Below are 26,127 nucleotides of genomic sequence, written 5' to 3' on the forward strand. Positions count from 1 at the left end.
GAGAAAAAAGAAAATAAACTCGGTGAATCAACTTGAATTAGCAGGGAGTTGAGGACGCTAGCGGCCATTACTGAGAGATGCTTTGTACGAGAGTGAAACCTTTCTATTAAAAGCCAGATTACACGTATTAAGATTATTTTACCTGATGTATGAATACAACACCGATGTGGGAGAAGACTGAAATGAAAAATATTGATTCAGTGACAGTTTACAGTCAAAATTTTATTCAAATAAGTTAAACAGAATTCACATATAACCAAAAAATCTGAATATAGTGTTTATGTTGGAATAACGCAAACATTTGGTCAGACTCTTACGTGATATGGATTAAATACATCAACACAAGAGAAAAGCATCTTCATCCACAAAAAATAAAAAAACAAGTGAATGCTGAGTTCCAATAAATCAAGTGCAAATGACTCACAGTGTCTCTGACGGTAAGAAAGATAGATTACATCTCTCACATAAGATAGTGCAGCTCTTACAAATAGATCTCTTTGTACTGTATTTACACGTAGAGCAGATAATAGTTTAGAGAGTAAATAAGTTACCCTTCTTCTCTGAGCACTTCAGGGTTTCATTGTGAATTGTATGGGAATGCAACTTCAAGGGGGCACGTGAGCAAACTAATTCCTCTTTTTAACTCACATGAAAACTATGATTTCAAGCATGAACCTTCCCTTTTTTAAATATGCAACTTTTTTTCATATGGGAAAGTTAATTCAAAATCAGGTATGACTTTGAAAGCTGCGTTTTTGGCCCATTAAATGGAATAGGAATAATATACATTCATATAAATAAATCACTATTAAAAAAACGTTGAAATAAATATTGTTAGTGCTTCTGTCTTTGAAAGTAAATAGATAAGGAAAGTTTAGTGTCTTTAAGTGTCCATTTCAGAATCAGAGTTCTCCAAGTTAGACACCGTGGAGCTGTACCACTCGGCGCTCTCCTCTTCCTCCTGCACTCCTGTAACGCTACCGCCACCGCCGCCGCCGCCCCTGTCTCTTCTCTCATTCAGCATCTCCATGGCTACTTGGTGGTAAGGGTGTTTGCGCTTCGTGTGTCGCCGCAGCGTGTTGCGCTCGGCGAAGCGCGTGTGGCAAAGTTGGCACTGGTAGGGTTTCTCTCCAGTGTGGACCCGTTGGTGGCGCTGGAGCTCGCCAGCCTCCCTGAAGCGTTTGGCACAGATGGGGCACACAAAGTTCCTCTGGCCTGTGTGGATGTGCTTGTGTCTCTGTTGAAGAAAACAGCAATTTCCTGTTGAATATTTTCACATTTTAAAACTTATTAAAGTGGTTAAAATCATCTTTATAGACTAATTCTGTATGAAAGGTGACGCTAGTGATGTAAGGATGAACCTACAGAAAACTATGGTAAATGGACTGTGTGTATTTATCACTTTTCCAGACTTATGGACCAAACCGCACCAATATGCAGCCATTTCTCTATCACATATCCTTCATACATACACAGTCGGCACAGCCAACAGGGCAACTTGGGGTTCAATATCTTGCCCAATGACACAGGGGATCAAACCATCGACCTTTTGGTTGGTAGACGACCCTCTCTCCCTCCTGAGCCACAGCACCTCCACTGTTTAGGTTCACTCTAACCTGCTCTCATAGCAGGCAGCTGTTTGCACCGGTTAAACTCTAAAAACCCGCTGAATGTTACCTGCTCAGCACCAAACTGCTCCTGTCGATCTGTATCTACTGAGTGTGTAAATTAAAGTTATTAATATCAACTTAAAAAACAACTGATTACCACAACACTTGGTGGAAGGGTGTGATAAGAGTCTGGGAATGACATTTGGTGCAGATCCATTTTGTTTAACATTATGATTTTTCTCTATATTTTCATTGATTTCTCAGAGAATAACCCATGGATGCTGGTAAAGATTAATCAGACATGTTTTGTGGACTGACATCTTTGAGTGTGTGCACTTTGGTTCAGATCAGAATAAAGTGGTTCCTGAAGGGGACTGTTGGGTCTTGGCAGAGGTCTGTGTATCGATCAGTTGATAGAAAACAAATCAAGTGTTTGGATATCATAACAGTGTAATTGGTCATTTTCCAAATTGAAAAGTCAAATACTTAAAGGTCCTAATTTCTAAAATATCAATGTCTTCTGTTTTTTTCTCTGCTTTATATTATTTAAAACTTAATATTTTGGGGTTTTAATGGTTGGCTTAGAAAGATTCAGAATATCTACGTTTTCAGACGGGGAAATTGTGAATAACTGTTTAATTTTGAAAAACTCTGGTAGAATAATCAATAATGGAAATAATCCTTCGTTCTCAGCTTGTTTCTGCTGCTCCAAAACGGCCCAAAGAAATCAGCTACTCTTATTGCAATAATAATTTGAGACATCTGTTCAAGTGACGTCTGGTATTATTACCTGCAGATGGCTGGAGCGTTTGAAGGCTTTGCCGCACTGCTGGCAAACGTGAGGCTTCTTCTGCGAGTGCGTGATGGCGTGGCGCTCGAGGTCGGAGAGGTAAAAGAAGACCCGCGGGCACAGCTGGCAGTACAACACCCTGCGGGCAGCCAGAGAGTTGGGCGACGCCGCTGGAGAGAGAGGATCCAGCGGGTCAAGCGTATCCGTGGGGAGTATGGGTCCGATGGGCGGGGAGGGAGGAGCGGCCATGTTTGAGAAGTAAAGGTGGTCGTCCAGAGGTAAATGTTCTGAGTGCAGGTCGCAGGGGTCGAATCTGGACTCCGAGGCCGGTGATTGAGCTTCTGCCTCGGAGCTGGGCAGAGCTGAGGGGTCAAAGGTCATATTGGCCGACGGTAGGTGAGGAGAGGCTTCTGCAAAAGTTGATGGCTTGTCGTTTTCATTTGAGATTCCTTCGGCAGATATGGCTTCAGTTCCAGGGTTTGAGTCAGCGGAGGTGGTCTGAGCGAGGAGAGTGGGGGCCGTGCTGTTGTGGTCACTCTGGAGAGCAGGAGTGGACGAAGGGGCAGCAAGGGCCGACCCAGAGTTTACATTAGTCACTCCTGACAGGACGACAGGGGAGTCACCAGCGCCCAGTCTGATGACAGGGTGGGACAACGTGGGCAGAGGGGACCCCAGTGAGCCGACCTGACCACAGGACAACGGGAGGGAGACCGGCGCTGATGCTGCAGTGATCTGAGACAGCTGACCCGTCGAGGGGTCCAGGACAGCGATGGGGGTGGAGGTAGAGTCGCCCGAGAAGGAGGCCACAGAGGAGAGGAGAAGGAACATGGGGGTGGAAGCACCGGGTGAGGTCTGAGCGATGGAGAGGGGAAGCGAGAGACCCATGGGAGTGGAGGAGAGCTGAGGAGAGGAAGAGGAGGACGACAGGAGGAGGATGGGAGCATTGGTGGAAGGGTTGGTGAGTATCTGGATGGGCTGACTGGGGACTGAAATCCCAGTAGGAGGGGACAGAGCAGCATTGGCCTCCTGGACAGCTGTAATGTTTGACTCTGAGGCCTGTGAGGGATCTGAGTTCAGAATCAAACTCGTGAGGGCGTCTGGAGCTTTTGACGGATCAGCACCAAGTGACGGAGACTCTGTATCAGGGGCCATATCAGAAAGTGCATTATCTAAACTTTGGCTGAGGCTTGGTTCTGCTAACTCCGACGACTCCTTTCCTTCCACCTCTACTGAACGAGCCTGATCCGAGCTGGGATCCTCCGGCGTGGAAGCATCGACCTGCGGCACTTTCACTCCCTCCGGACTGAGAGTATACGGGATTCCCTGGTCGTCTATGAGCAGAAGGTCGTCAGTGTCACAGTCTATTGAGGAGAGGGAGGTAAAGACAGAGGTAGAAAAGAAATAGGGAGACAGAAGAGAGTCCTCAAGTGTCTCTGTGCCATCTTCATCGTTATCGTCCTCTTCTACTACATCTCTGTCTCCATCTCCCTCATATTCATCTACCTCCATGACCAGCGAGGTCTCACAGCCAGAATCATCCAGACAGCTCCCACACCTCCTCTGCAGACCCTCTCTTTTCTTGGGTAAACTCAGGTCCAGTGGTTCCGTCTGTTCCTCCATTCCCACCTCGCCGAATGTCTCATACGTCTCCAAGTGCATTTCTTGCAAAATCAGAGGAATATTTTTCTCAATGTCTCCCTCTGTAGTTTCCTTTTTAATCATCTTCCAACTCGGTGTTTTCTCTATTAGAGCTTCGGACAAATCCAAAACATCTCCCTCTCTGCACATTTTATTCCCTCTCTCGGCTTCCGTCTCGTGGAATGATTCTTCCTCAGGTTCCTCTGCCTTTTGACGAGCACCTTCCTTGAGTCCAGCTCCATGTTTGACGGCAGGTATTCGGATTTCGCCTCTGTGTCTCCCTGCTCCTGATGAGGCCAGAACAGGCCTCCTGAAGTGTGTGCGAGCAAAGTCTTTGGTCTGGCTGATGGCGGAGTTCGTGATTGGCCTCTCGCACCGTGGGGGGACGACAATTTGGATCCTGATTGGCTGGCTCCGCAGAGCAGGCACTCCGGTCTTGACTGTAATTGGCCGCCTGAGCCCACCAATCTTACTTGTTTCCTGAGAGGCTGGCTTGGAGTTCCCGCCCCCCTCTGGCTTTCTCCCATTGACTGGAGGAGCATCCTGTGTGATGATGGTCACCGCTGCTGTGACGGGGCATGGCTGGAGGTTACCTGGTACAGTACCGAGGGAGGTTTTGTCCTCTGAGTCCAGACAGCCGCCTGTCACTGCCTCTGGTCCCCCTGCACACCGGCTGCCATTTTGGGCATCCAGACTGCCACTGGTCAGGACTGAAGCCAACTGAGAATCCATTTTGGGGCATACCTATTTCTATCTCTATGAAGTGGGGGGGATAGAATAATGAATTAGAAACTCACAGTTGCAGAATGAGGATAAAACATTTCATGAATGGCAAAGGAAGTAAACACACATCCTGTGATATCTGTTTTTTAGGGGTCAAGTGAGCAAACAGCAGGTATCATCACTGTTTTTTTAAATATTAAAACCACATACATGGATCAGATTAAACTCCTTTATCTCTAACTGACTCACATGACACCTCCCTCCTCCTCCTCCTCCTCCTCCATCTCCTCCTCCTCCTCCTCTTCCTCCTCAACACGAGATGCTCCTGGTAATTGTGCTGTTACCCTGCATGATCCAAAATTACATCTCGGCTAAATGTGACCGATCGATCCACAGAAACGCACCGGAGCGCAGGAGGGTCCGAGTGATGCGAGCGAAACGACATTTCCTCCCTCGCACTTCCACCGCGATCCACATGCGATCCTCATAACAAAACGCGTCATTTTAAAAATATTATTCACGTTCCGTTTACATTTCCAGCCTGGTTTAGTTTTTTTTGAGTCTGGGGGGATAAAGCGAGGAGCACTGTCGGACGACGCCATTACGCACAGTCCTAGGTCCGAAACGCCCGTGTGGCCGTGGTGCGCCCTGACAGCTCTCGGACCTGGGACATCTCTAAACGCGTCGCAGGAGGAGCAGGAGGAGGAGAAACGTGTTTGTTTGCAGACAGCCGCGGTGTGTGGAGCGACGCTTTCCCCCCTCGGCCACCGCAGCTTCCTCGAACCCACAGCCAGCCATTTTAGAGCCGAGGGTCCGAGGCACCGAGAGCGCAACCCGGCGGCTCCGGGACAAACTTTCCCCCGGCGCGCTGTCATCTCCCTCCGGCCCCCGCTGCTGCCAGGACGCGAAGCAGGACGCTTTCGATCCCGTTTAAAAACTGTATATCTAAACTATACTCCACCCTCGCTGCATACACAGGGACTGGCTTACCCGAGCTGCGGAGGCTTCCGGAGGACCAAATATGACTGTGCAGTGTAAAGGGTGATGCTGCGAATGCTGAGGGAGGGAGGGGTCAAGGGGAGTTGCTATGGTGTCGCAGCCTACCGGGTCCGACCAGTGGCCATGTTCAGCCTATGAGTACGGTTGAACCTGCAGCCTGCACACAGAGACTCCGTGTGTGTCACAGGGAGGATGGAGACAACAGGCACTCACACTGCATGGGCAGTACATGAAAGAAAAAGGAAACACTGTTTTCACACTGGTTTTTTTTATTTCAAATCATTTCAACTCACAAGCCCGAAGACTTGATGCATCAGGCTGAAGAGGTCAAATCACACATCACAGAGTCACACTGAGTACATGGAGGTATCATGGAGGAGGATTTATGTGCATTAAGCCACAAAAAGAAACTGTTTTGACATTATTTTTAGAGCGATCACACAGTGAGATATCACAGAGTCATACTGAGTACATGAAGGTAGCATAACTGCTGGGGCCTGTATCATGGAAGCCTGTGATTGCATCTGTACCTTGAATGAAGGTTGTAATCCCGCCTGCAGTGTGATAGTGTGCAGGGGACATGAGCATGACACCGGCCGAGTGGCCACATTCAGCCTGAGTATTGAACCTGCGGCCTCAGAGTCACAGAGACGAGGCAGGTGGAGGAGGGAGAAACATGGACTTGAAGTCACACACGGATTTACAAGCAATCAATACAAAAAAAAAGGAAACCGTTTCTACATTGTTATTATTTCAAATCACTCACATCATTTAAACTTACAAGCCTTAAGACTTGATGCGTCAGACTGAACCAGGAGAGAGATCGCGCAGTGAGATGTCACAGAGTCATAAGGTTACATGAACATAACTACTATAGCACGCACTATTGTACTATATATACATAATCATCATGGGGGTCTATGATTGCATCTGGAGGAGGATGACAGTTACACTGGAGGTTATAATCCCACCTTCACACCAGCGTCCAGCCGACCATGATCGTCAAAGCAGCAGGATGGTGGAGCTCTCTGAAGGAGACAGCTGCTGGTGTGAGTTCAGGGGGGGTTTAGTGTTGAGTGTGGGGTGGTGGGCCGGGGTCAGACGTGCGAGGTCGTCCCTCCACGTCAGCCTGCTCACACTCTTCGATCTCCGAGATGAGCCGATGAGGGAAGAGTTTAAACTGCAGCCACGTGGGCTCTGGAAAACAGAGGGAAGGTGCAGGAGTGATGCAAAAGTCTCCAAATGTCAATAATGTGAATCAGTGCCTCCTAATGTTCCTCTGACTCACACAGTGAAACAGATCACAGTGTCTTGTGTGTGTGTGTGTGTGTGTGTGTGTGTGTGTGTGTGTGTGTGTGTGTGTGTGTGTGTGTGTGCGTGCGTGCGTGCGTGTGTGTGTGTGTTTACCCAGGTAGCATGCTGGTGGCTCCAGCTTTCCGTCAAAGCACGCTTGGATCGCAGTAAAGCTGCACTGCTGGGGAGGGTGCTTGCAGTAGAACGCCACCTTTTCTCCGTGAGGAACCATGGCGTCTGTCACGTCAAACGGCCAACGCTTCACTCCGCCGATCATCACACGGCTCCTCTCCGCAGGGATGAGGCAGCGAGCTGAGAGAAGGATCAACAAGGCGCCAGAGTATAAATCCTAAAATTATCTTCACACATGCATATTTATATGTTTCCAGGCCTGTTCACGTGTGTCTTTGTGTCCATCACATTGGATGTATCACAGGGAATTCAAACGCTGGTTTCTATGTGCTTAAACAACCCCCCCCCCCCCCCACCCCCACCCCCCACCCTCCGCCACCCTACTTCTGAGAGGACCTCTCTCACCTCTGCAGTGAGGGGGCGACGCGCTCCAGCTGCCATTGGACAGGCAGGTGACCTTCTGGGGTCCGTCCAGGAGGAAGTTTTTCTTGCAGAGGTAGTGGATGTCAAAGCCGACCTCATATTCAGTCTTCTGCACGGCCACCACGTAGCCCTGCTCCACGTCGCGTAGAGGCTGACAGTACACCTCTGAAAGAGTAGGGGGGGGGGGGGGGGGGGGGCAGATTACCAGGAAATCTACTCGTCTTTCAAAAAATATGAATATGATTAACACTGGATATTTTTTCCTGCGTCTGACGTTGATTTTAGAGTTGAACTACAGATGTTATTGCTTTTTTTCACCCTTGTCTTTCAGCCAGGGTCAGTTTTATTCCTCTTAGTCTGATTCAAGCTGCAAGAATTTACCACTGAAGACTAGGCCATGCAATACCAGGTTTAACCACAAGATGGCAGAAAAAGACTGCTAAAGAGAGCAGTGCATTTTGAAAGTGTACTTGCAGGGAGTGTGTGTGTGTGTTTCTGTCTGTCTCCATTGATTCACCCTTTCTCACATATCTGAACACACATACACACACTTACACACACACACACAACGATGGGAAAATCTCTTCAGTTTATGCAAATTACTGACTCATACCTCATCTTCTCCTGCTAACCTTGAGAGATGCATGAAGTCACACTGAGTGCAAGGTCGATGCAACACACGTGCACTCTCACGCACACACATTATTGTGCAGTGCAGCATGCTCCTGCACACTTACTTTTGCAGATGGGATGAGGATACTGCCAGGTGTGATTGTCCTGACAGAAATTTTCACTGCTCCCCACTATATCGGCTCTGCAGGACAGAAGAGAGAGAGTCATGACGACAGACGTACAGTACTGACGGCTAAGAGGCTTCGTCTGAAGAAAAGTGATGGAGGAAATAAAACTGTAAATGATTCTTTTTTTCTCTCTCTCTCTCTTTCTAAATGTTGTGTGTGCACGGTTCTGGCTGACACATCCACTCAGGCTCATCTTAGCCTGTGAGATGAGTCAGTGAGTAAAAGGGAGTCAATACACGATTAGACTGTAATGACCTAGTTAGTTCAGTGTTGAGACTGTCAGCTGGGAGATCAAAATGAATTCCCTGCCATTCATCGCTCGTCACCCATCGTTCCTCAACAACACCTCTCCTGCGTTCAAGGCTTCCCGTCAGCTCACTCCCTCCATTTCTGCCTTCGTGCCATTTCAGGTTTTCAGAGCCTTTGCCCACGCTCGCACACATTCCCCTCCCAGCAGCCCCCTCTCACCCAGACAAGCAGCTGTAGCGGATGGAGGTTCCTACAGTGGCGTTGCCCTGGATGCTGAAGGTGTCGATGACCTCCTCAGGCAGAGGGCAGGTCTGGGCAGCAGTAGGTTCGGCCGACTGAGTCTCTGAAGGTCAGAGGAGAAAAAGAGGTTAGAGACGAGGATAAAGACAGATGAGCAGAGGTGGAGGAAGTATTCAGATTCTTTATCTACATGAAATAAGCAATAAAACTCTACATCATACTCAGATTCATGGATTAAAAATGTTACATAAGGAAGATAATGCAGTAGAAACACCAGAGTGTCCTTGATGCAAGTGTTACACTAAAACTAACAACTGATGTCGACGTAGTAAAGTGTAAGAAGCATTTTACTGTGTAGTTGCAATGTGGACTAATTTTGCAATTAAGTATTTATCAATTGGGCTGTTTAGTGCATAACACAGCAAATTCTCTCAACTTATCATATTTTTTGTTTGTGATTTATTGATTTGTAAAGTACTTAGTTGTCTACAAGCTGCTCACACAGTCAAGTGGGGATATATATATATATATACTCAAAATATTTTTTATTGCATCTTTATTAAATAAGAAAATCTGAAAAGCCAGAGGTGGGATGTAACTACTACTAAATGTATTAACTCTGTACTTACAGTTAAAGTTCGAGGTACTAGTACTTTACTCATGCAATAATAATTATACAATAAGATGCATTGTTTACTAGTGAATACTACTACTACAATACTATGTCAATTGAATTAAAAGCATCCGTATTTACAAATAACCCAATAGTTACTTTTTACCCTTTTACCTGGTTTAAACTGGTTAGTTTGAATAGTTTTAGTTCCAATGATAGATAGATAGAAACTATTTAAAGTACATAAAGTCAACTTTGACCAGCTGGTGCACTAAGCAGATCAGAAAGCAGTGAAGAAACAGTGAGGGAGGATGGAAAGATAGAAACATCCATCCATGCTACCTCATACGACTTGTGCTACACTCAAGGTTTCTATTTAGCTTGTGACCCACAGAGGCGTTTCACCCCATATGTTGTTATTTAAGTTGAAATAACCCTTCTTAGGTAATAAAACAAAGTTCGACGTGCCACAGAAACGCTGCCCAACACCTCTCCGAGCTCACAGCTATATATCTGTGATTGTGTAACACCTAGCGCTGTTCATCCCTGGAAGTTTGAGTACCTCACGCTTGTGGATATATAAATATCAAGAGTGGTGCTTGGAGAGAGGCTGCAGCGACCCGAGCTGCATCAAGCGCAGGGTTTTTTGAGCTCAACGCGGATTTGAAAGGCAGAGACAGCGCTTGCCTGAGGGCTGTCTTCGGTATCTGAGGCCGAGAGACGTTAATATAAGAATGTAAAGGGACCTATGGGAGAGGGAGAGTTACGGGTCTGTTTGGCTGCAGATGAGAGCCTGAAGCCAGGTTCTGTTTTCACATACCGCCCCTCTCCTGCCTCATACTGCTGCCACCCACACAGACTGCAGCACCAAACTGCTACCAAGCAGAACAGGTATATTAAATTCACCTTTCCAAAAAAACGAGATAAATTGTGATTTTGAATGAGTCGCAGCGTTATATGCATCAGATTCTGATTGAGACAGACGATGCAAAGGACCAACCAGGCGTCGTATAAACCCCCTTTGCTGTTTTTACTCTGTTTCTACTCACGCAAATACACACACCGACATATCTACACACCACTAACACTGAATAGCCCAGAGCTGCATGCCTGTCCTTGGCTCTCATTGTAGAGAGAGACCTTATCAGAGGCCTCAGATGGAAGAGGATGAGAGGAGAGAGAGAGATGAGAGGAAAAGAGGATGAGAGGAGAGAGCAGCGGAGAACAGGGAACAGAAAGGCCTGGAGCAGCATGAGCAAGAAAGCTCTCTGACTCTCCTGACTGTGATCTGTCGCCCACACACACACACACACACACAAACATAAACTCTGTGACACATGTGCAGTCCGCCCCCCCACACATACACATCTAATGTACACAGAAAAAAACCTTCCTCTATACCTCTCTCTCTCTCTCGAACAAACACATTTTGGTACACTCACACACGCAGCAGACACACACTCACACTCACACAGTGTGCACGCAGTTCTGTGCCACTTTGACAGTGATCCGCCGCCCACTGCCTCTCATCAAGCATGAAGGAGCTCGACTCACACTCTAACACATATGCAAGAGGACGCACAATACGAACGCTCTCACACGTTCAAAACCCACCTACCTTCTGCCCGTCTCCCAGCAGGTGCATACTCTACGAGGGAGCTGAGAATCGTATCCCTGGTTCACATCTTTGAATAGATACAGAAAGAATCTCCAGGGTGAGACCAGGACCCAGCTGGGCCGAGGACTCGTAGGGAAACAGCTTCACCGGGGGGCCCCAGTTGTGAGATGAAGGCACCAGGATTTAGATTTAGAGCAGCACCAAAACTCTCAGGTGCTGCACGTTCATGAGATCTTTATACTTTCATATTATTGATGGGTTTTAGTTCATGTGCTGCTGTGCAACGTTGTGGCACAGTGGTGAGTGTAATAAGGCTGCACAGCAAGAGAACAAATAATGCCTTCACATTGTCGTTCTATATTTAGTGAGACGGAAAATTAAAATAATTCACCACTCCAGTATCTCAGGGCACAGTGGTTGGTCGTTAATTAACATAAATCACAGCGAACGCTCTTGTATTTTTTTGGGGAGAGAATTGACTTCAGCTGCTCGCGAGTTTGTCTGGATTTGTTCACAGCTCCACTCTGACTCGTTGGCCTAAACAGGTTCATAATTTACATGTCATACATTTTACATTTTGGGTTAATTAAGAGATTGCAAAAGTTGTATAAGCACATGAAACTTTTAAGCTTGAGCAGTTTGTGGCGTTAGATTTTTGTTGAAACTCTGATCAGGAGGATGCAGTTTACCATGGTTACATTGGATTGGCTGTAATCTGGGGTTTTGTTGTATTATAGTGGTTTATATAGTGTTGTATAGAACATATAGTATGGTTTCTTTTCTTCACTCTTGAATAATAGCACATAAGAGAAGAGCAAAATAATGCACTACACAATAACACCTCAAACTGTGTCCATAAAGATGGACAAACACACAGAAAACAGATTTGTGACATGTAGTGCACATACAAACACGTCATGCACATGTGCATATCCATCTACGTGCACATGCGTGTGCGTTCGGCTTTCGTCGCCTCTATAAACTCAGCAACAGCTCAGGAGTAAAATCCTCTGACAGCCAATACGAACAACTACAGCTTTGGTTGCTATGGTGACGAGGAGAATAGGTCCCAGTTGTGCAATGTCTCCGTCGGCACAGTCACAGAGGGGTTTCGTTTCTGAATATCAGTCTGTCGCTCTCTGTCTCTCCGTCTCCGAAGAGCTTTGTTTATTCTCTGACCATCGCTGACCTCCACATGCTGCTTTCGTTAAATAAAAGACAATATATTGAATCCATTCCACCAGATGTTCCTTGCCTCCATGTTATGAGGATGAAGCGGAGTGAGAAACCTGTTTTCTTTTCTGATGAACTCAAACCCACCTGTGCAGACGGGCTCATCCCCGCTCCACTGTCGGTCACCCTGACAACGGCGAATAGTGGCATCCAAGCCATTGGGCATCGAGAATCCAGGCTTGCAGCGCACTTCAAGCAGGGCCGAGAAAGAGTGAGTGGGTGAGAGGAGGTGGGCCGCAGAGTTTTCACTGGAGGGCAGAGGCCAGGGACAAGTACGACCTGAGGAGAAAAGAGAGGATCCAGAGAGAGGAGAGAGAGCAGGAGGAAGGGAACAAAACAGTTGTTGTTGTTCTTTGTACAGCGGAAATGAAATGGTTTGCTCTAAACCATTTTAAAAGAGCACTAATGAGGTTGTATAACTAGGCTGGATCCATGCACAGTGCCCCTTTTTACAGTGTGCAGGCATAATAAAAAGCTTGTGTTCAGCGTTGGCATAGGGCACGTTTTCAGCTCAGATTTTGTACATGACCGAGGCTTTTATTTTATTTTCCAGGAAACACACACACACAGACACAGATGTATGTTGGCACAGCTGTGTATACACACGCACACTCACACACACACACACACACACAAACAGGGTTAATGACTGAGCCCACTGTGGCATTCACAGTGACAATTGAGGGCACACATGCATACAAATAGTTACCTGGAGCCACACAGCTGAGACCACACTGGCCGTCACACAGACACTGGCGCTTGCTGCCACAGTCTTTGTCGTCTTTGCAGTGCCGAGGACACGTCCTCCTCCTCTCGTCTCCCAGAAGTCTTTCCGGACACGACCCTGTTGTGATACCACACACACTGTCACACTGCCGCGGCAACTATTCCTCTGTTTACCTCTATTCTACTCCATTTGTGGCCCCTTGTAAAAGCTGTAAACACACGGGGCCGTGATGGGATTTTATTGCCAATTCTGCTTTGCTTTGTGTTTGAGGGAGAGCAAAGTCAGTGTGGGTGGCCCGGGCAAACATTTGCCACCCAGGTTGCCAGATGAGTAACTTTAGATGGCAGCCATTCAAATTTCAGTCTTGCTGTGGAGTGTTCAGTCAGTTAATGTTAAAGCTTCATTCTGTGCATTGTCATTAATTCATATTCCCAGTGGAGAAAAAGTCTGACATGAAACTCACATTTAAACAGGATTTATCTACGGGGATACTCCAGTACTTACAGCCCCTCCTCATTTCCTTTACTCCTCCATATGTGCTCCATCACCCATTATACACCCAGAGCCTCCACATTTTCTACATTGCACAATAATATCGACACACCCTTAATGTCCAGAACATTTGAGGGGGGAGAGGCAGGGGGACTCAGCCTCTCCCCCCTCAAATGTGTGTTACTGTATTCACTCGGCCCACAGCACATGTGACCACAAACACACACGTGCTGCGCTAATGCGCGCATGATCTTCCCAGAACAGCATGGACACACAGTGTACAGTGCACAGTGTACGGAATATTAGAAATGTAATTTGTTATTGCAAATCTGAAATAAGGATATGGGAGATCTAGAATCCCCTGTGATGGTGTGTGAAGGGTCAGTGAGGATCCAACACAACATAATGCATTCACCACAATATATAAAAAACATTTACCATCACTTTGTGCAAACACAATTTGCATTTTGAGGGAATATGACATGATTTGAATCAAAACAAAACAAAGATAAAGATGATTTTAAATACATTGACTTACTTGACATGACTTACCCATCAGGACTGTATGCTACTGCCAAAGATTCATCTTTCATTTGTCTTAATTCAACATCAACATTATTGACCCAACTGAGAACTTTTCAATGTGCACGAGGAGCAAAAGTACACACAGTGCACTGCATAGTCTCATTCTTAATTAATGCTAATGATTAAGTGCATCTGTTTGATTAATTGCATGGTCCCAGGCCCAGTCTGAACCTTTACACCATCATTATTCAACCTCAACCTCAGCAGAACTCGAGGTGGAAAAGTTTGACCGGTCAATAATGACGTTGAATTAATATGTGGTCATTCCCCACTGCATTCCCAGGTCCAGCTGTGTTTGCTCTGTATGCAAGGATCAGTGTGAGTGATAAGAGTGATGTGAAGAGTCGGGGGGTCTCACCTGAAGTCTGCAGGGACACCGTTCCAGCCAGAGCCCACAGGGAGAGCAGCAGCAGTGCACAGTCCATCCTCAGAGTCAGGCCTCGGACGATATGAGGGAGGGACGCACAGACACTGCATTTTTAAGGAAGGGGGGGAACAAAGGGTGGGAGAGAGTAGAAGGGTTGGGGGGGAGTCAGGGAGGGGGCAAGGCAGAGAGGAGGGGGTGTGTCGGGGGTGTGCGAGGGAGTGTGGGGAGGGGGGCACAGGCCAGGAGCACACAACATCTGGTTCGCGTTGAGGAGTAAAGAAGTTGGGAAAATTCCAGTCTGCAGGACCTTTCACCCATTTCTGTTGAGAGCAGATAAGGGGGGGGTGGGGGGGGTACATAAACATGGCTGCTGACCCAACAAACAATAATAAAAAAACAGCAGCAAACAAACGAAAGATAAATGTGAGTGGAGTAAAGGAAGTCGGTTTTTACCTGATGTCGTTAGTTTCTCCTCCAAACATGCAGCTTGGTGTGACTTGTGTTATCAAGATAAAGACCATAAAGACTCTTGTTGAGCAACCGCCTGCTCTTCAGAACAAAATGTTCTCTGATATCCATCTGCACTGAAGAAATCCCCATAAACAGGAAGTTGTAATTTAGGAAGGTATAATATGTTAATTAAGTGTTCGAGAGGAGGAAACGCTGCTGTTGTTGGGCAAGAATGCACATTTGGAAGTGTTTGACTATCAAAGGAATGTACGCAGTGTAAACAAAACAGGGAGGAAATCAAAACAAGTAGTTCACCGCGTACTACAGTCTGGTTATTGAGTAGCAGAGCTGAAATTTGACCTCTTTTGACAATTTTACTGAAGAAAAATGGCTTTGATTCAAGCCACCAGAACAACTCAAACCCAAAACACTAGTCATGGAACACATGAGAGAAGCAGAGCAGTAGTGCATGAGAACAATCTTTTATTGGTGTTTTTTGGGAAATCTCAACTACATCCAAATAACCAGCGCCGAGTGGACCGGGCACCATGGACACCACTGATGCAGCAGGGCAGTTGTAGTTCAATTAAGAGTCACTAGATTCATCAGCCGCATCTGTGAGGATATTAGAGACTAAGATCCTGCCGGGAGAGCAAACAATCACTGATTGAGGGTGATAAAGGCTGAAATAAACCAACACGGAGCATATTGACAGTGTGCATAGTCCATACACCGCTGAGGAACAGAAGAGGACGTCGTCGAGGGGAAAAGAAAGTCTGCAATGAGCATCGTGTTCAAGTTATTGAGCCTCTTTTTTTTAAATCCAAGGAGGAACAGGTGGCAGTAGTGTCCGTAGCAGAAGAGTGAGTCATTTTGAATGTCTGCAGGTCTGAGACGGGATGGAAATAACAGAGTGAGGGTTTCTCTTCCTTTTATCCATTGGAATAGTCTTTCTGAGGAACAATGAATATCGAAGACGTTTCAAGGTGCAACAGATCATGTTCATCCAACGAAAGAAAATAATTCAGTAATATAGAACAGCAATAATAAGAGGGATAATCATCATAATCATAACAATAATAATAGCAGTAATGGTACCTACTCACCATGGTCATTAAGGGGATTAAAATCACACTCTATTACTAGTCATCCCTCCCCCACGAACATAACATAGTGTACCATGGCCCTGTGCAGGTGATGTGGGTACACAGAGACGTTCATAGATACAGTATAAAGTAAGGAGTAATAATAGGAGTAAACAGTAAGGAAGGAGCAGTATTGAAAAAAGCACTACATAGCAACAAGCTTTGTGGATCAACATAGGAAATTTTGGCTTTTATTTCTCCCAGAAATCTGAGAAATTAACACCATTCCACTCGACGGGTGTTCTCGACCCATCTCCTGGAATACATCACATACACAAAATAGTATAGGCCTATCCAATATACACATCATTCCTCCCCCTGCAATAATGCTAATTATAGTGTGTTCATAAAGTACGGTAAAGTAACGATGTGCGTTTTACTGGGAAGGTTGGATTACTATTTCAGAATACATTACAACACTGAGATTTGACTTTCTCTATGTACTGTCCAGGTACAAGGGAGACACCGGGACCGAGTGTTACTGGAGGAGTTGACTGTGACCGGGGGCTGCAGACAGAAAGAGAGCATCTGGGTTGTCGATACAGACAAAGAGAAATGCGGATCGGCAGGAGCAGAGTTGCCCTGGGCTTCACGACAAGAGCGAAACACCAGAGAGGAGTTAAAAACCACTCCGCTGGGATCGAGGAGATAAAAGATACAAGTATGGACTGGTGAAAGATGCACCGATCTCACATATACGGCCGAGGTATCAGGAATTTATGTTGGTGAAGTGAAGTCAATTCAAAAAGATGAACACACATGACCGGACAAGACATGTGTTAGGATAATGCGGAGCCGTTTTACATGTGTCTCTCATTCTGCCGCTCTCTCTCCCCCTGCACGCCCATTCCCAGTGACAGAAACAGAACAGGAATAACAAAAAAAATTAAGTGCTTGAGTAAAATCCACAAAAATGTCGAACTATACGATTCTGAGATAATTTTGCTCTCTATATTACAATTGTTACATGCTTCCTCGCCACTGCTGCTGCATCCTGACTACAAGAATCAAGTTGAAAAATAACCATCGATGGCTGACCACCTGTGAAAACAGCTTCTGACTGGTCTATAATAAAAAGAGATTTACCATAGCTTCCCCCCGTCTCTATGTCCCAGTCGTGTAGAAAATATACAAAATTATTCTCCAAATTTGCTCTCCCTCTAATTTTTCATAAGTATTATAAAAATATACAATTCTCCAATAACAAAACTCTTAAAAGTCACATCTGTCATCTGTTAAATTATTCTCTCCATCCATGACTTTTAAGAGCTGACACCTCAACAAGACACCTGAGCTTCAATACACAAACCTTCTCCTCGTCTTATACATTCATCATCATCATAATCATCATCTTCCTCATCATCATCATTATCCTGACCCCATTCTGTCCATTGTTCAACCCCCCAAAATTCAGTCTTGAATCCAGCTTATATTCCTCCTCTTCCTGATTTCGCTCCGTGCCTTCATCACTGATCAGCGAGACGGTTCTCGTATTTACTAAGGATGTTGCGGCAGCGACCAAGTTCCTTCCGCATCTCGGCCACTTCTTGTCGGAGCGTGGCGTTCTCTCTCTCCAGGTAGGCGGCGCGCACGGTGATCTGGTTCTCCTTGAGACGGCGAGCATCTCGGGAGCGCTTTGCCGCTTCGTTGTTTTTGTACCTCCTGGTCCAGTACTTCTCATCCTGGAAGGGGAACAGACAAGACAGAACGTTGTTTATTTCAACATCTGTCAGTGGTCAGATCCTGTAACCAAGCTCGATGAGGTAGAAGTATGTCAATAAAAGGATCAATGAGAACTCATGTTACTGGTAATGTGGGTGTTTGGCCTTGAATGAGCGTGGGACATGTTCCTTTCACAAACCTCCTCCTCTGCACTGACTTAATGTCCGAGAGCAACAACAACATGCAAACAACCTACAAGGCTCACATCCCACTGCTGAGGAAACTGCACAGTTTCAACACACACTGTTTGGTTGACTGTTGATTAATTCACACTTTTACTACTAATGTAAATGATCCAGTTTTTAAAAACCTCTCAATGCTAACTCATGTGTTTCTATATTTGTTTTAACTGTTTTCTAAATTCTACTTTGTTGCTCTAGTATTTATTGCTATTCTGCTTTCTTTGATAGTTAAAAGTTTTATTGTAGAGGAATGAAAATGGTACTTAAATAAATCTTTACTTTCAGTGGTCGGTCATTGATCTGAAGCAGTGAGTCTAAATCCACCATCTTAGATAATATTACTCCAGATCGTTGGATGACTAGTGAATGTATCTAAGTCGTCCCTCTCCTTCGCTAACCCTGCAACATGTAAGTTTGTGTATATACAATATCTATGCATCTATCTAGCTGGGTAGCTACATCTTTCTGTTTATTTCCTGTGTGTTTATTATTACTATGCATTTGTTGTGCATTTGTAGCAAAGCAGTTTCCCTGCAGGGATCAATAACCTGTTAGTCATTCTGATATGATGAAGCTCTGTTGTGAATGTGTGTACTTTCCCTTTCGCTCAGTAAAATGTACTTGAGAATTTGCACTACAACAATTAGTCCAGAAACCTGTCATGCAACAATCCAATTGCAAAAATGCCAAAAGATTTTGGTTAAAGCTTCTCAAGTGAGTGGATTTGCTGCTTTTAGTTATTATTCTATATTAAATACATCTGGGATTTGGACTGTTAACCACCTTTTGCTCTGATAAATTGTGGTTAGCATTATGTGCTGCTTTCTTATTACATTCTGGGTTTAAACTCCTGACTCGTGCCTTCAAATGACCTGGTCCTGACCTGGTGATGCAGTGAGAAGAGATCATTCACCTTCATGTTATCAGGCACCAGGATCTTGCGGGCCTTCTTGATCATTGGCTGTGGCTTGAGCTCCTCTTCACTGAAGGAGTGCCTCCGGGGGTCGAAGTTATGCTGGCTAGGGCTGCTGGACATAGCCATGTCCGAAGTGTCAGCGTCAAACATTCCAGCCCCATCTGGCCCGCTGCCGTCGGGCGTCAGCAGAGGTGGACAGGAGGACGAGTCAGAGGAACAGGGTGACTCACACGACTCGTTCATACTCGTTTGACTCCCTGGAATTACAAGGAAGATATTTGTGTTTTACATGCTTGTGACTGGACTATATTTAAACAGATATTGATCCTACTGTCAAACATTAAAATGAGCTGATGACAACAGGCCAGTGTGACAATAATAGGAACACATGCAGCATTTCATCAAGATGACCACCAGGTGGAGGCAGAGAGCTATGGTCTTAGTTCTGTAAATAACAAAAACACATTAAATCAGCTTCCATGGACTGCACGGATTTCAAGCAAGAGAATTTCAAGCAAGAGTAATCAAACAAAAACAGAGGTATTATGGAGTTACTTCTACTTTTTCAAAATATACTTCTGTAACACAGATCACATCTGCTGAAAAGATCTAATGTTCCATTGGCCTTCCATATTATCTCCACCAGCCATTGATATACAATGGAAAAAGTTCACTTTCACTGTATAGGATTTATTACAAACATAAGAACTGGCCATAATGGAAAATCGAAATCAAAACCATTGTTATGTATCATTCATTCTGCATAAGTTCATACTGCCTGTTGGAGAAAAGCAGAACTTTAGTCTTTATGTACCTGAGGATTTTGTGCATCTCCTTAGCCAACGTCCAGAACCGAAAAACCAATACAGAAATCTAAAAGCGGACGTGTTATGTAACTTTGCACCCCTCCCCTAAAAACTAGTTTCTTTAAGTGGGGCCAATGTAGGGTTATACCTAACCCCACCCCCTTTAAAGGGATAGTTCACTGAAAAGGGAAAATTCACACATTATCTACTCACCACTGTGCCGATGATGTGGGGGGGTGGCTGAAGTGTTTGAGTCAACAAAACACTTCTGGAGTCTCAGGGGTAAACTTTGTTAGAGCAGAATCCAATACAATTGAAGTCAATGGTGACCTTGACTTCAGATGTAATAAAACAACAGAAAAAACATGACATGCCTCCATACTGCTCCTGTGGTGTCATCCAAGTGTCTGCAAGCCCCGACATTCATATTCGACTCATAACGAGGTCATTTACACCGTGTTTTAAGCCTAAAAGTCCACTGGAAGTGGCTACGCTGGCGGACGTTAGCACGTCCGACGTTCCATGAATGCACCTCGTAGGAAAATATGAGTGGACTTTTAGGCTAAAAACGTGATGTAAATTACCTTGTTTCAAGTTGAATATGAATGTTGGGGCTTGCGGACACTTGGACGACAACACACGAGCAGTATGGAGGCATGTTGTGTTTTTTCTGTTGTTTTATTTCATCACCATTTACTTCAATTGTATCGGATTCGGCGGCTACAAAGTTTACCCCTTAAACTCCAGAAGTGTTTTGTGGACTCAAACACTTCACCCACCCCTCCATCGGCTTAGTGCTGAGTAGATAATGAGTGAATTTTAATTTTTCAGTGAACTATCCCTTTAAGGTCCATTGCACCTTCCTCAAGTGACTTCTCTTCCCTAGAGAAGAAAAACACTCCCCTTAATCCTTCCTATAGCTGCGTACACCAACAGACCAATCAGCAGCTTTCCTATTAATATAGACATATTCAACAGAATAAAATCAATCAACACTTTAGACTTAATTTAAAAGTTAGCTCAACTTATGAAATCCCAATACATGGTGAAAACAGAGCACATTGGTTAAAGCTCAGGAATAGATGAAGTGATGACAGGATATCAACACCACAACACAGCAGCCTGAACAATGACCACAGAAGTGTATCAAAACAATCTAATCGAAACCCGGAGACGTTACGTTCCTCAAAGATGATAATTAAATTAGACTGACGATGTGGAAACCCCATGAGCAATATAAAAAGAGCATAATAAGTCCTCAAGTAGTAGGTGGAGCAGGCAGTTTTTTGTTTGGAAAAAACAAACCCAGCCCCTCTATCTATGATACTGTACATGTTGCCAACTGCTAAACATGTTATCTGAAGAGCCATAAGCAGCGATCACATGGGTAAAGGCTGTGTAAGGACCAGGTAATATGAGGGCATGTTCTCACACCAGCTGCTCACTAAAGTGCAAACTGTTCCTACATGATGTTCCTCTGCTCCACAGCGACAGTGCCACCATACAACTAACAAACAAGCAAGAGGGCTTCTCAAAGAGGAAGTCAAGCATGCTCCATACAACAAAATATAATATGAAATTTGGTTTGGATGGCAACAAAGTATTTATATTCTCTACCTGTGACTAAACCAGGAGGTTTAAATTATTCATCCCTGCTTAAACCCAACAACCACCTGGTGCAGTGTTTTGCTGGAATGAGAACGGGCAAACCCTGAGCGCCTAGTGGTACATGGCTGCCCCTCACCGCTTTTTTGGAAAGCTCTGGACCTGCAAAGTAGATTTGGTGCAATTTTGTCCACGTGTCTACAACCTTCAGAGAGCTTGAGGGTTTTTTCCCCGATGAGAAATGGTCCAATATGTAATTGCATACTTTTCAGGACTCGTACAACAGCTTTCCAAGAAGAAGGGAAGCCTGTGAGAAAGTAAATTGTATCCCTAGTCTATCTTAGGTACTTAATATGATTAAATGTTGTCAGATGTTGTTTGGTTTAATATTTATGAAGTAGATGTTGTTTTGATGCCTCTATAATACTACAGCTTCTCTTGTCTTAAATCGTGGGAGATGAGGAGAATTACAACATTGGCAAAATCGCCTCAGCCTAAAACTTTTAGACTCAACAGTATTTTGTTTTTAAGCAGTATCACAAATCTTTGCATGTAAATACAAGACTTGATATAAAAGGGATCGTAATCTGAATGCATGGGGCCTTATCATGCAATATAAAGTCATTATCAGAACATGCACTTTGTCACGGAGGGGCTGAATTAAAGGTTCTGCATCAGTATCCCACACAGTATAAAAGCCTCCTCTGGATATCAGTGCGCTTCATGTCATTCAATGGGGATCAAATGTTCGGTTTGAAGTCCAGCAGCACAGTGAAACTCTTCCTGTTGCTTCAGTGTGTCTCCTCCCCCCCGTGGACTCCTCCTACATGTCTGGTGGCCCTGCCTCTAGTCCTCTCACTCCAGTACTCTCTGCACGTGTACTGACGCGTGCACATGGCTGTGGCGTGTGAAGTGGGGAGAGATTTAAAGACACGCAACCGCAAACACTCCACATGCACACACACACAGACACACACACACACACACACACACACACTCTCTCTCTCTCTCGCTCTCACTCTGCCTCTCTGTCTTAGTGCTGCTGCTGTGACCCTGCTGCACATAAATAATTGGCTGGGAGTGAATGCTGATTGTGTTGTGCACTGCAGAACACTGATCACATGCCAAACTAAAACCAAACCTCCTCGTCAATGCTACGAGATTGACTCATCAAATAGCTCAGGGCTTAGGCTGCACGTTTCGGTCCGTCACCTCTCTCAGTCTTGTTTCTCCACATTTCCCTGATACCAACTTTGAACCCAGTGCCCTGCTGCAAAGTGAAAAGTACATTTCGGTCGGTGTTTAACAGCCATTTGTGAACTCTGTGTTTTCTCTGTCAGGTTGACTTTGCATCTAGAGCCATGTGACTGTATCTGCTGCCTTCAGGTTGACCCCACAGCACAGAAAAATGCTTTGTCAACATGGCAGAATAACCTCAAAGAGGAGTTGAAGTTGTGAATAAATAGCCCATGGGAACATTTCAAACACCACATAACCTTGATTGCATCTCAACCAATACTGGATTGTAGGGTCTACTGGTCTCATATCAGTGGCAGGGGACTATTTGTCTCTTGCGGCTTGTCAACCTCCATGATATTGTTGTTGTGAGTTAAAACCTTGAAGAATGACATGTCCTTGTTCATCTTTTTGCCCCCTTGTTCAAATGTTTATCTATTCCCTCGAGATCAAAACGTTCCATGTCATTAAAACTCACCATGCAGACAGTCGGTTCCTCCTGCGAGGCTCTGCGGCTGGGCCACCTCCAAACCAATGAGCGATGGGGAGGAAGAGGGCGAAGAAGACGAGGAGCAAGCTGGGGACGAGGGCGGTAGGCACTGGGAACTTTGGCTGGGCACGGCTGATGGGGAGCTCTGTGAGGGGATCTGGGCCGAACTGGAGCTGTTGTTGTTATGCATGTTGCCCATTCCGTTTTCGACGAGAAACTCCTCCAAGTCCATGTACTGCAGCTGGAAGAGGCCACCATCTGCCGGCAGTGTGCGATCCCACAGGAGAGGCCCAAGGAACTGGTTGAAAGGTCCTCCTCCATTTCCACCACTACCACCACTACCAGCACTACCAGCATTACCAGCACTACCAGCACTACCAGCACTACCAGCACTACCAGCACTACCAGCAGCACCACCACAGCCATTACTGTTATTACTGCTGACTATTCCACTGCCGTTCCTCGTGGTGCACACTCCCATGGAGTCCTCATCCTGATCCGGTCTGTCTTTATCTGCCAGAGAGAAGAGCCATGGTTAGATCAGGATGAAGATGAAGACAAATAGCTTTGGTGTTGTTTCATCTTTAAGTACACAAAGTTCCTCTGGTAAATGGATGCTAACACCAACTCTCCATAGTCACACAGAACTAAATGAGGCAGCAGGTGTATCCATAAGATGCACTTCTGCAAAATCTGCCTCTCTTTCTATCTCCCATTCACACCCACAGATGGACCAGATGGCAGCTGAATTGCGGCATTAAGGGGGAGCTGAAACCAATTTGTTGTCATAACATATACGTAAGCTCCTCAGCAAATCTCACAATGGCTGAAGATAAGTTTTTGGCAAGGCGAGGGGCCAGGACGCATGCCTGCACAGAACTCCAGCTGAACCAAAACATGTTATCGCTCTGTGTAATCTGGATCTTAATTTGAGAGTCGCTGCAGGGATTATAATCCAGGTGACTACTCAGGAGGATCACGGGGGAGTCATCACGAACATGTGGGATGGTGAATCATATTTGTGTAAAAATATGCACCAGGAAATATGACAAACGCTGTATGTTATATAAAGTGCTACACGTTTGTATTACAGTAGCAGTGGGTGGAACGGAGAGGAGTATGGTTTATTCAGGCTCTGCCATTGGATTTATATTGGAGATGGACTGTGTCAGGTGACAGTGGTGTACATTCAACATAAACAACAATGTGACAGCTCATCGACTTTCTCACCTTTTGCATCACTGGGGTTTTTTAAACGCTGGTCCCCCTTCATGGGGTGCTGCAGGAGGGACTTCAGCCCCGCCATGGGGTTGATGTGGCCCCCTGTGATGGAGCCTGCAGGCTGGGTGCAACTTCCAAACTGTGGGCTTGCGCCGGCTGGGAGGTCGGGGGTCGGGAGCTGAGAGAGCTGCCTGGACATCCTGGACCAGACGGGGGCGCAGAGAGACACCCGGGGGGGGTGGGGGGGGGGGGGTCACTTGGAAGGGGGCGAGGGTATCCGAGTGGAGCACCTACCAATGGGACAAGTAGGCTGCTGGATGACTCTGCATGTGTTTGCAGGAGGGGTGAGGGAGGGGAGAAGGGGGGAGTGCGGAGAGAGACATACGTAGTTTTGAGAAGTGTTCATTTGGAATAGAGCAACCATTGTACTGTACAAGTATACGAGCGTTGCACCCATGACAGTTTTATGACACTTTGAAACTTCAATGAAATCGTACACAACTTTTACCTTCGCTCTTGTAGTTGCGAGTTCCTTATGTGCACGCAGAAATATTCTCATCGAAGTATTCCATTGCAGAGGAGAGTTGCTCAAAGTGTGCAGGGGATCGGGCTGTTATTCTCAGGAGGAGCAGAGTGGGAGGAACAGTCAGACCAGCCGAGGAGAAACACTCTCCACAAAATATAGCACTTCTTGCAAAAGGCGTGAAAAAATGTCACCGAGAGAAGGAGAGGGAGACAAATGTCTCAATTAAAAAACTTGTAATCGTCCAAAGCTCAAAAAACAAGACTCCGCAAAAAAAATGGAGTTGCCAGGTGAACGCTCCGTCAAAGCAAAACAACGTGAGAGGATCGGTGTGTACAGAACAACACGCACAAACACGCACAGCGGCTGAGCTGGTCAGATGACAAGTTGAATTGGTGTTTGTCTGCTCTGTGCTGTCGGGTTCTGCTGTCCGTCCGTCCGTCCGTCGGGAGGAGGAGGAGGAGGAGGAAGAGGAGGGGGTCGTTTCCTCTTTCTCTGTCTGTACTTTCGTGCATCCGGTGGATCCAGTCACGGGCGCACGGGCTCGGGGTTTGTGTCTGGGGGCCGCGCGACGTCCACGTACGACCGTGTCCTCTCTCTCCCTCCCCTCACGCGCGCGCGCTCACTCCCTCAGCTGGAACGGACACGGGCGGTTCACGTGACGTCACGCCTCTCGCGGAGGGAGCCAGCGGAGCGGGGCGGCGGAGCGGGGCGGCGGGAGGGGGGCGGGGCTCCCGCGGCTCCGTTGCACATTATTTATGAGACACACCCACCCCTGTGCCACATGTCGAGGAGCGGCAGCTGTTTGTTTTGTCTGACAGGTACAGACGGTGCCTGCTCCCGGTCCGTTCCCCGCCGCGGCAGGCAAACATGTCACCGTGGCTCTAAGAGGGGGCCCACGTGCGGCGTCCCCTCACAACTCGTCCCTGTCACCACCGTGACTAACGTGTTTACGTTGAGGATTTCTGCCTCAGCGCGCTGCCCCTCGCCATTAGAGCGTGGTGCTGGCTTCCTGTAATAATCGGGGAGTGCTGCATGGCTTTTCCAGTTTCCTTGTAATCCACAGAAAACGTGAGCGCGCTGTTTTTTCAGGCCTCTGCACGTTGCCTCCCGGCGCACAATAGCTGCTGCCGCTCACGTGTGTCAGGCACGCGGGGAGCAAGTCCTGGCCGTTCGCGGCTGCGGCTCCCATTGGCCGCCGCGGATCGTCGCTCCGCCCACGACGCGCGGCGATTGGGCAAAAATAGGTCGAACAAACCCGCCCGCTCGGGTTCTCTCCGTGCATGCCCCTGCCGCGTG

At 46.3% G+C, this 26,127-nt stretch overlaps 3 protein-coding genes across 7 annotated transcripts; all 3 read right to left on the reverse strand.

Annotated features, from left to right (window-relative positions):
* Positions 1-717: 717 nt before the first annotated feature.
* On the reverse strand, positions 718-5,815 carry LOC117776891. 4 transcript variants are annotated; one of them, XM_034611266.1, is made up of 3 exons: positions 5,752-5,815; positions 2,401-4,794; positions 718-1,237 (listed from the first exon to the last, which is right to left on the reverse strand). In XM_034611266.1, the coding sequence occupies exons 2-3, from the start codon at positions 4,768-4,770 to the stop codon at positions 884-886; spliced, it is 2,724 nt and encodes a 907-aa protein (XP_034467157.1). In that variant the 5' UTR covers positions 4,771-4,794; positions 5,752-5,815; the 3' UTR covers positions 718-883. The 4 variants fall into 4 exon arrangements, with proteins under 4 accessions (XP_034467157.1, XP_034467158.1, XP_034467156.1 ...); XM_034611267.1 differs by lacking the exon at positions 5,752-5,815 and adding an exon at positions 5,166-5,743; XM_034611265.1 differs by lacking the exon at positions 5,752-5,815 and adding an exon at positions 5,011-5,743.
* Positions 5,816-6,023: 208 nt separating this feature from the next.
* Positions 6,024-14,657, reverse strand: ntd5 (ntl-dependent gene 5). The gene is made up of 8 exons (XM_034611277.1): positions 14,524-14,657; positions 13,071-13,205; positions 12,449-12,640; positions 8,877-9,000; positions 8,346-8,422; positions 7,591-7,773; positions 7,168-7,365; positions 6,024-6,957 (listed from the first exon to the last, which is right to left on the reverse strand). The coding sequence occupies exons 1-8, from the start codon at positions 14,588-14,590 to the stop codon at positions 6,827-6,829; spliced, it is 1,107 nt and encodes a 368-aa protein (XP_034467168.1). The 5' UTR covers positions 14,591-14,657; the 3' UTR covers positions 6,024-6,826.
* A 787-nt stretch (positions 14,658-15,444) lies between these two features.
* dbpb (D site albumin promoter binding protein b) lies at positions 15,445-25,970 on the reverse strand. 2 transcript variants are annotated; one of them, XM_034609856.1, is made up of 6 exons: positions 24,814-25,910; positions 24,315-24,628; positions 23,490-23,597; positions 23,073-23,456; positions 18,945-19,204; positions 15,445-17,809 (listed from the first exon to the last, which is right to left on the reverse strand). In XM_034609856.1, the coding sequence occupies exons 2-6, from the start codon at positions 24,502-24,504 to the stop codon at positions 17,594-17,596; spliced, it is 1,158 nt and encodes a 385-aa protein (XP_034465747.1). In that variant the 5' UTR covers positions 24,505-24,628; positions 24,814-25,910; the 3' UTR covers positions 15,445-17,593. The 2 variants fall into 2 exon arrangements, with proteins under 2 accessions (XP_034465747.1, XP_034465746.1); XM_034609855.1 differs by having other exon boundaries at positions 23,073-23,597; positions 24,814-25,970.
* Positions 25,971-26,127: the final 157 nt, after the last annotated feature.

This window comes from Hippoglossus hippoglossus, chromosome 16 (assembly GCF_009819705.1).
Source record: "Hippoglossus hippoglossus isolate fHipHip1 chromosome 16, fHipHip1.pri, whole genome shotgun sequence".
NCBI lineage: Eukaryota > Metazoa > Chordata > Actinopteri > Pleuronectiformes > Pleuronectidae > Hippoglossus > Hippoglossus hippoglossus.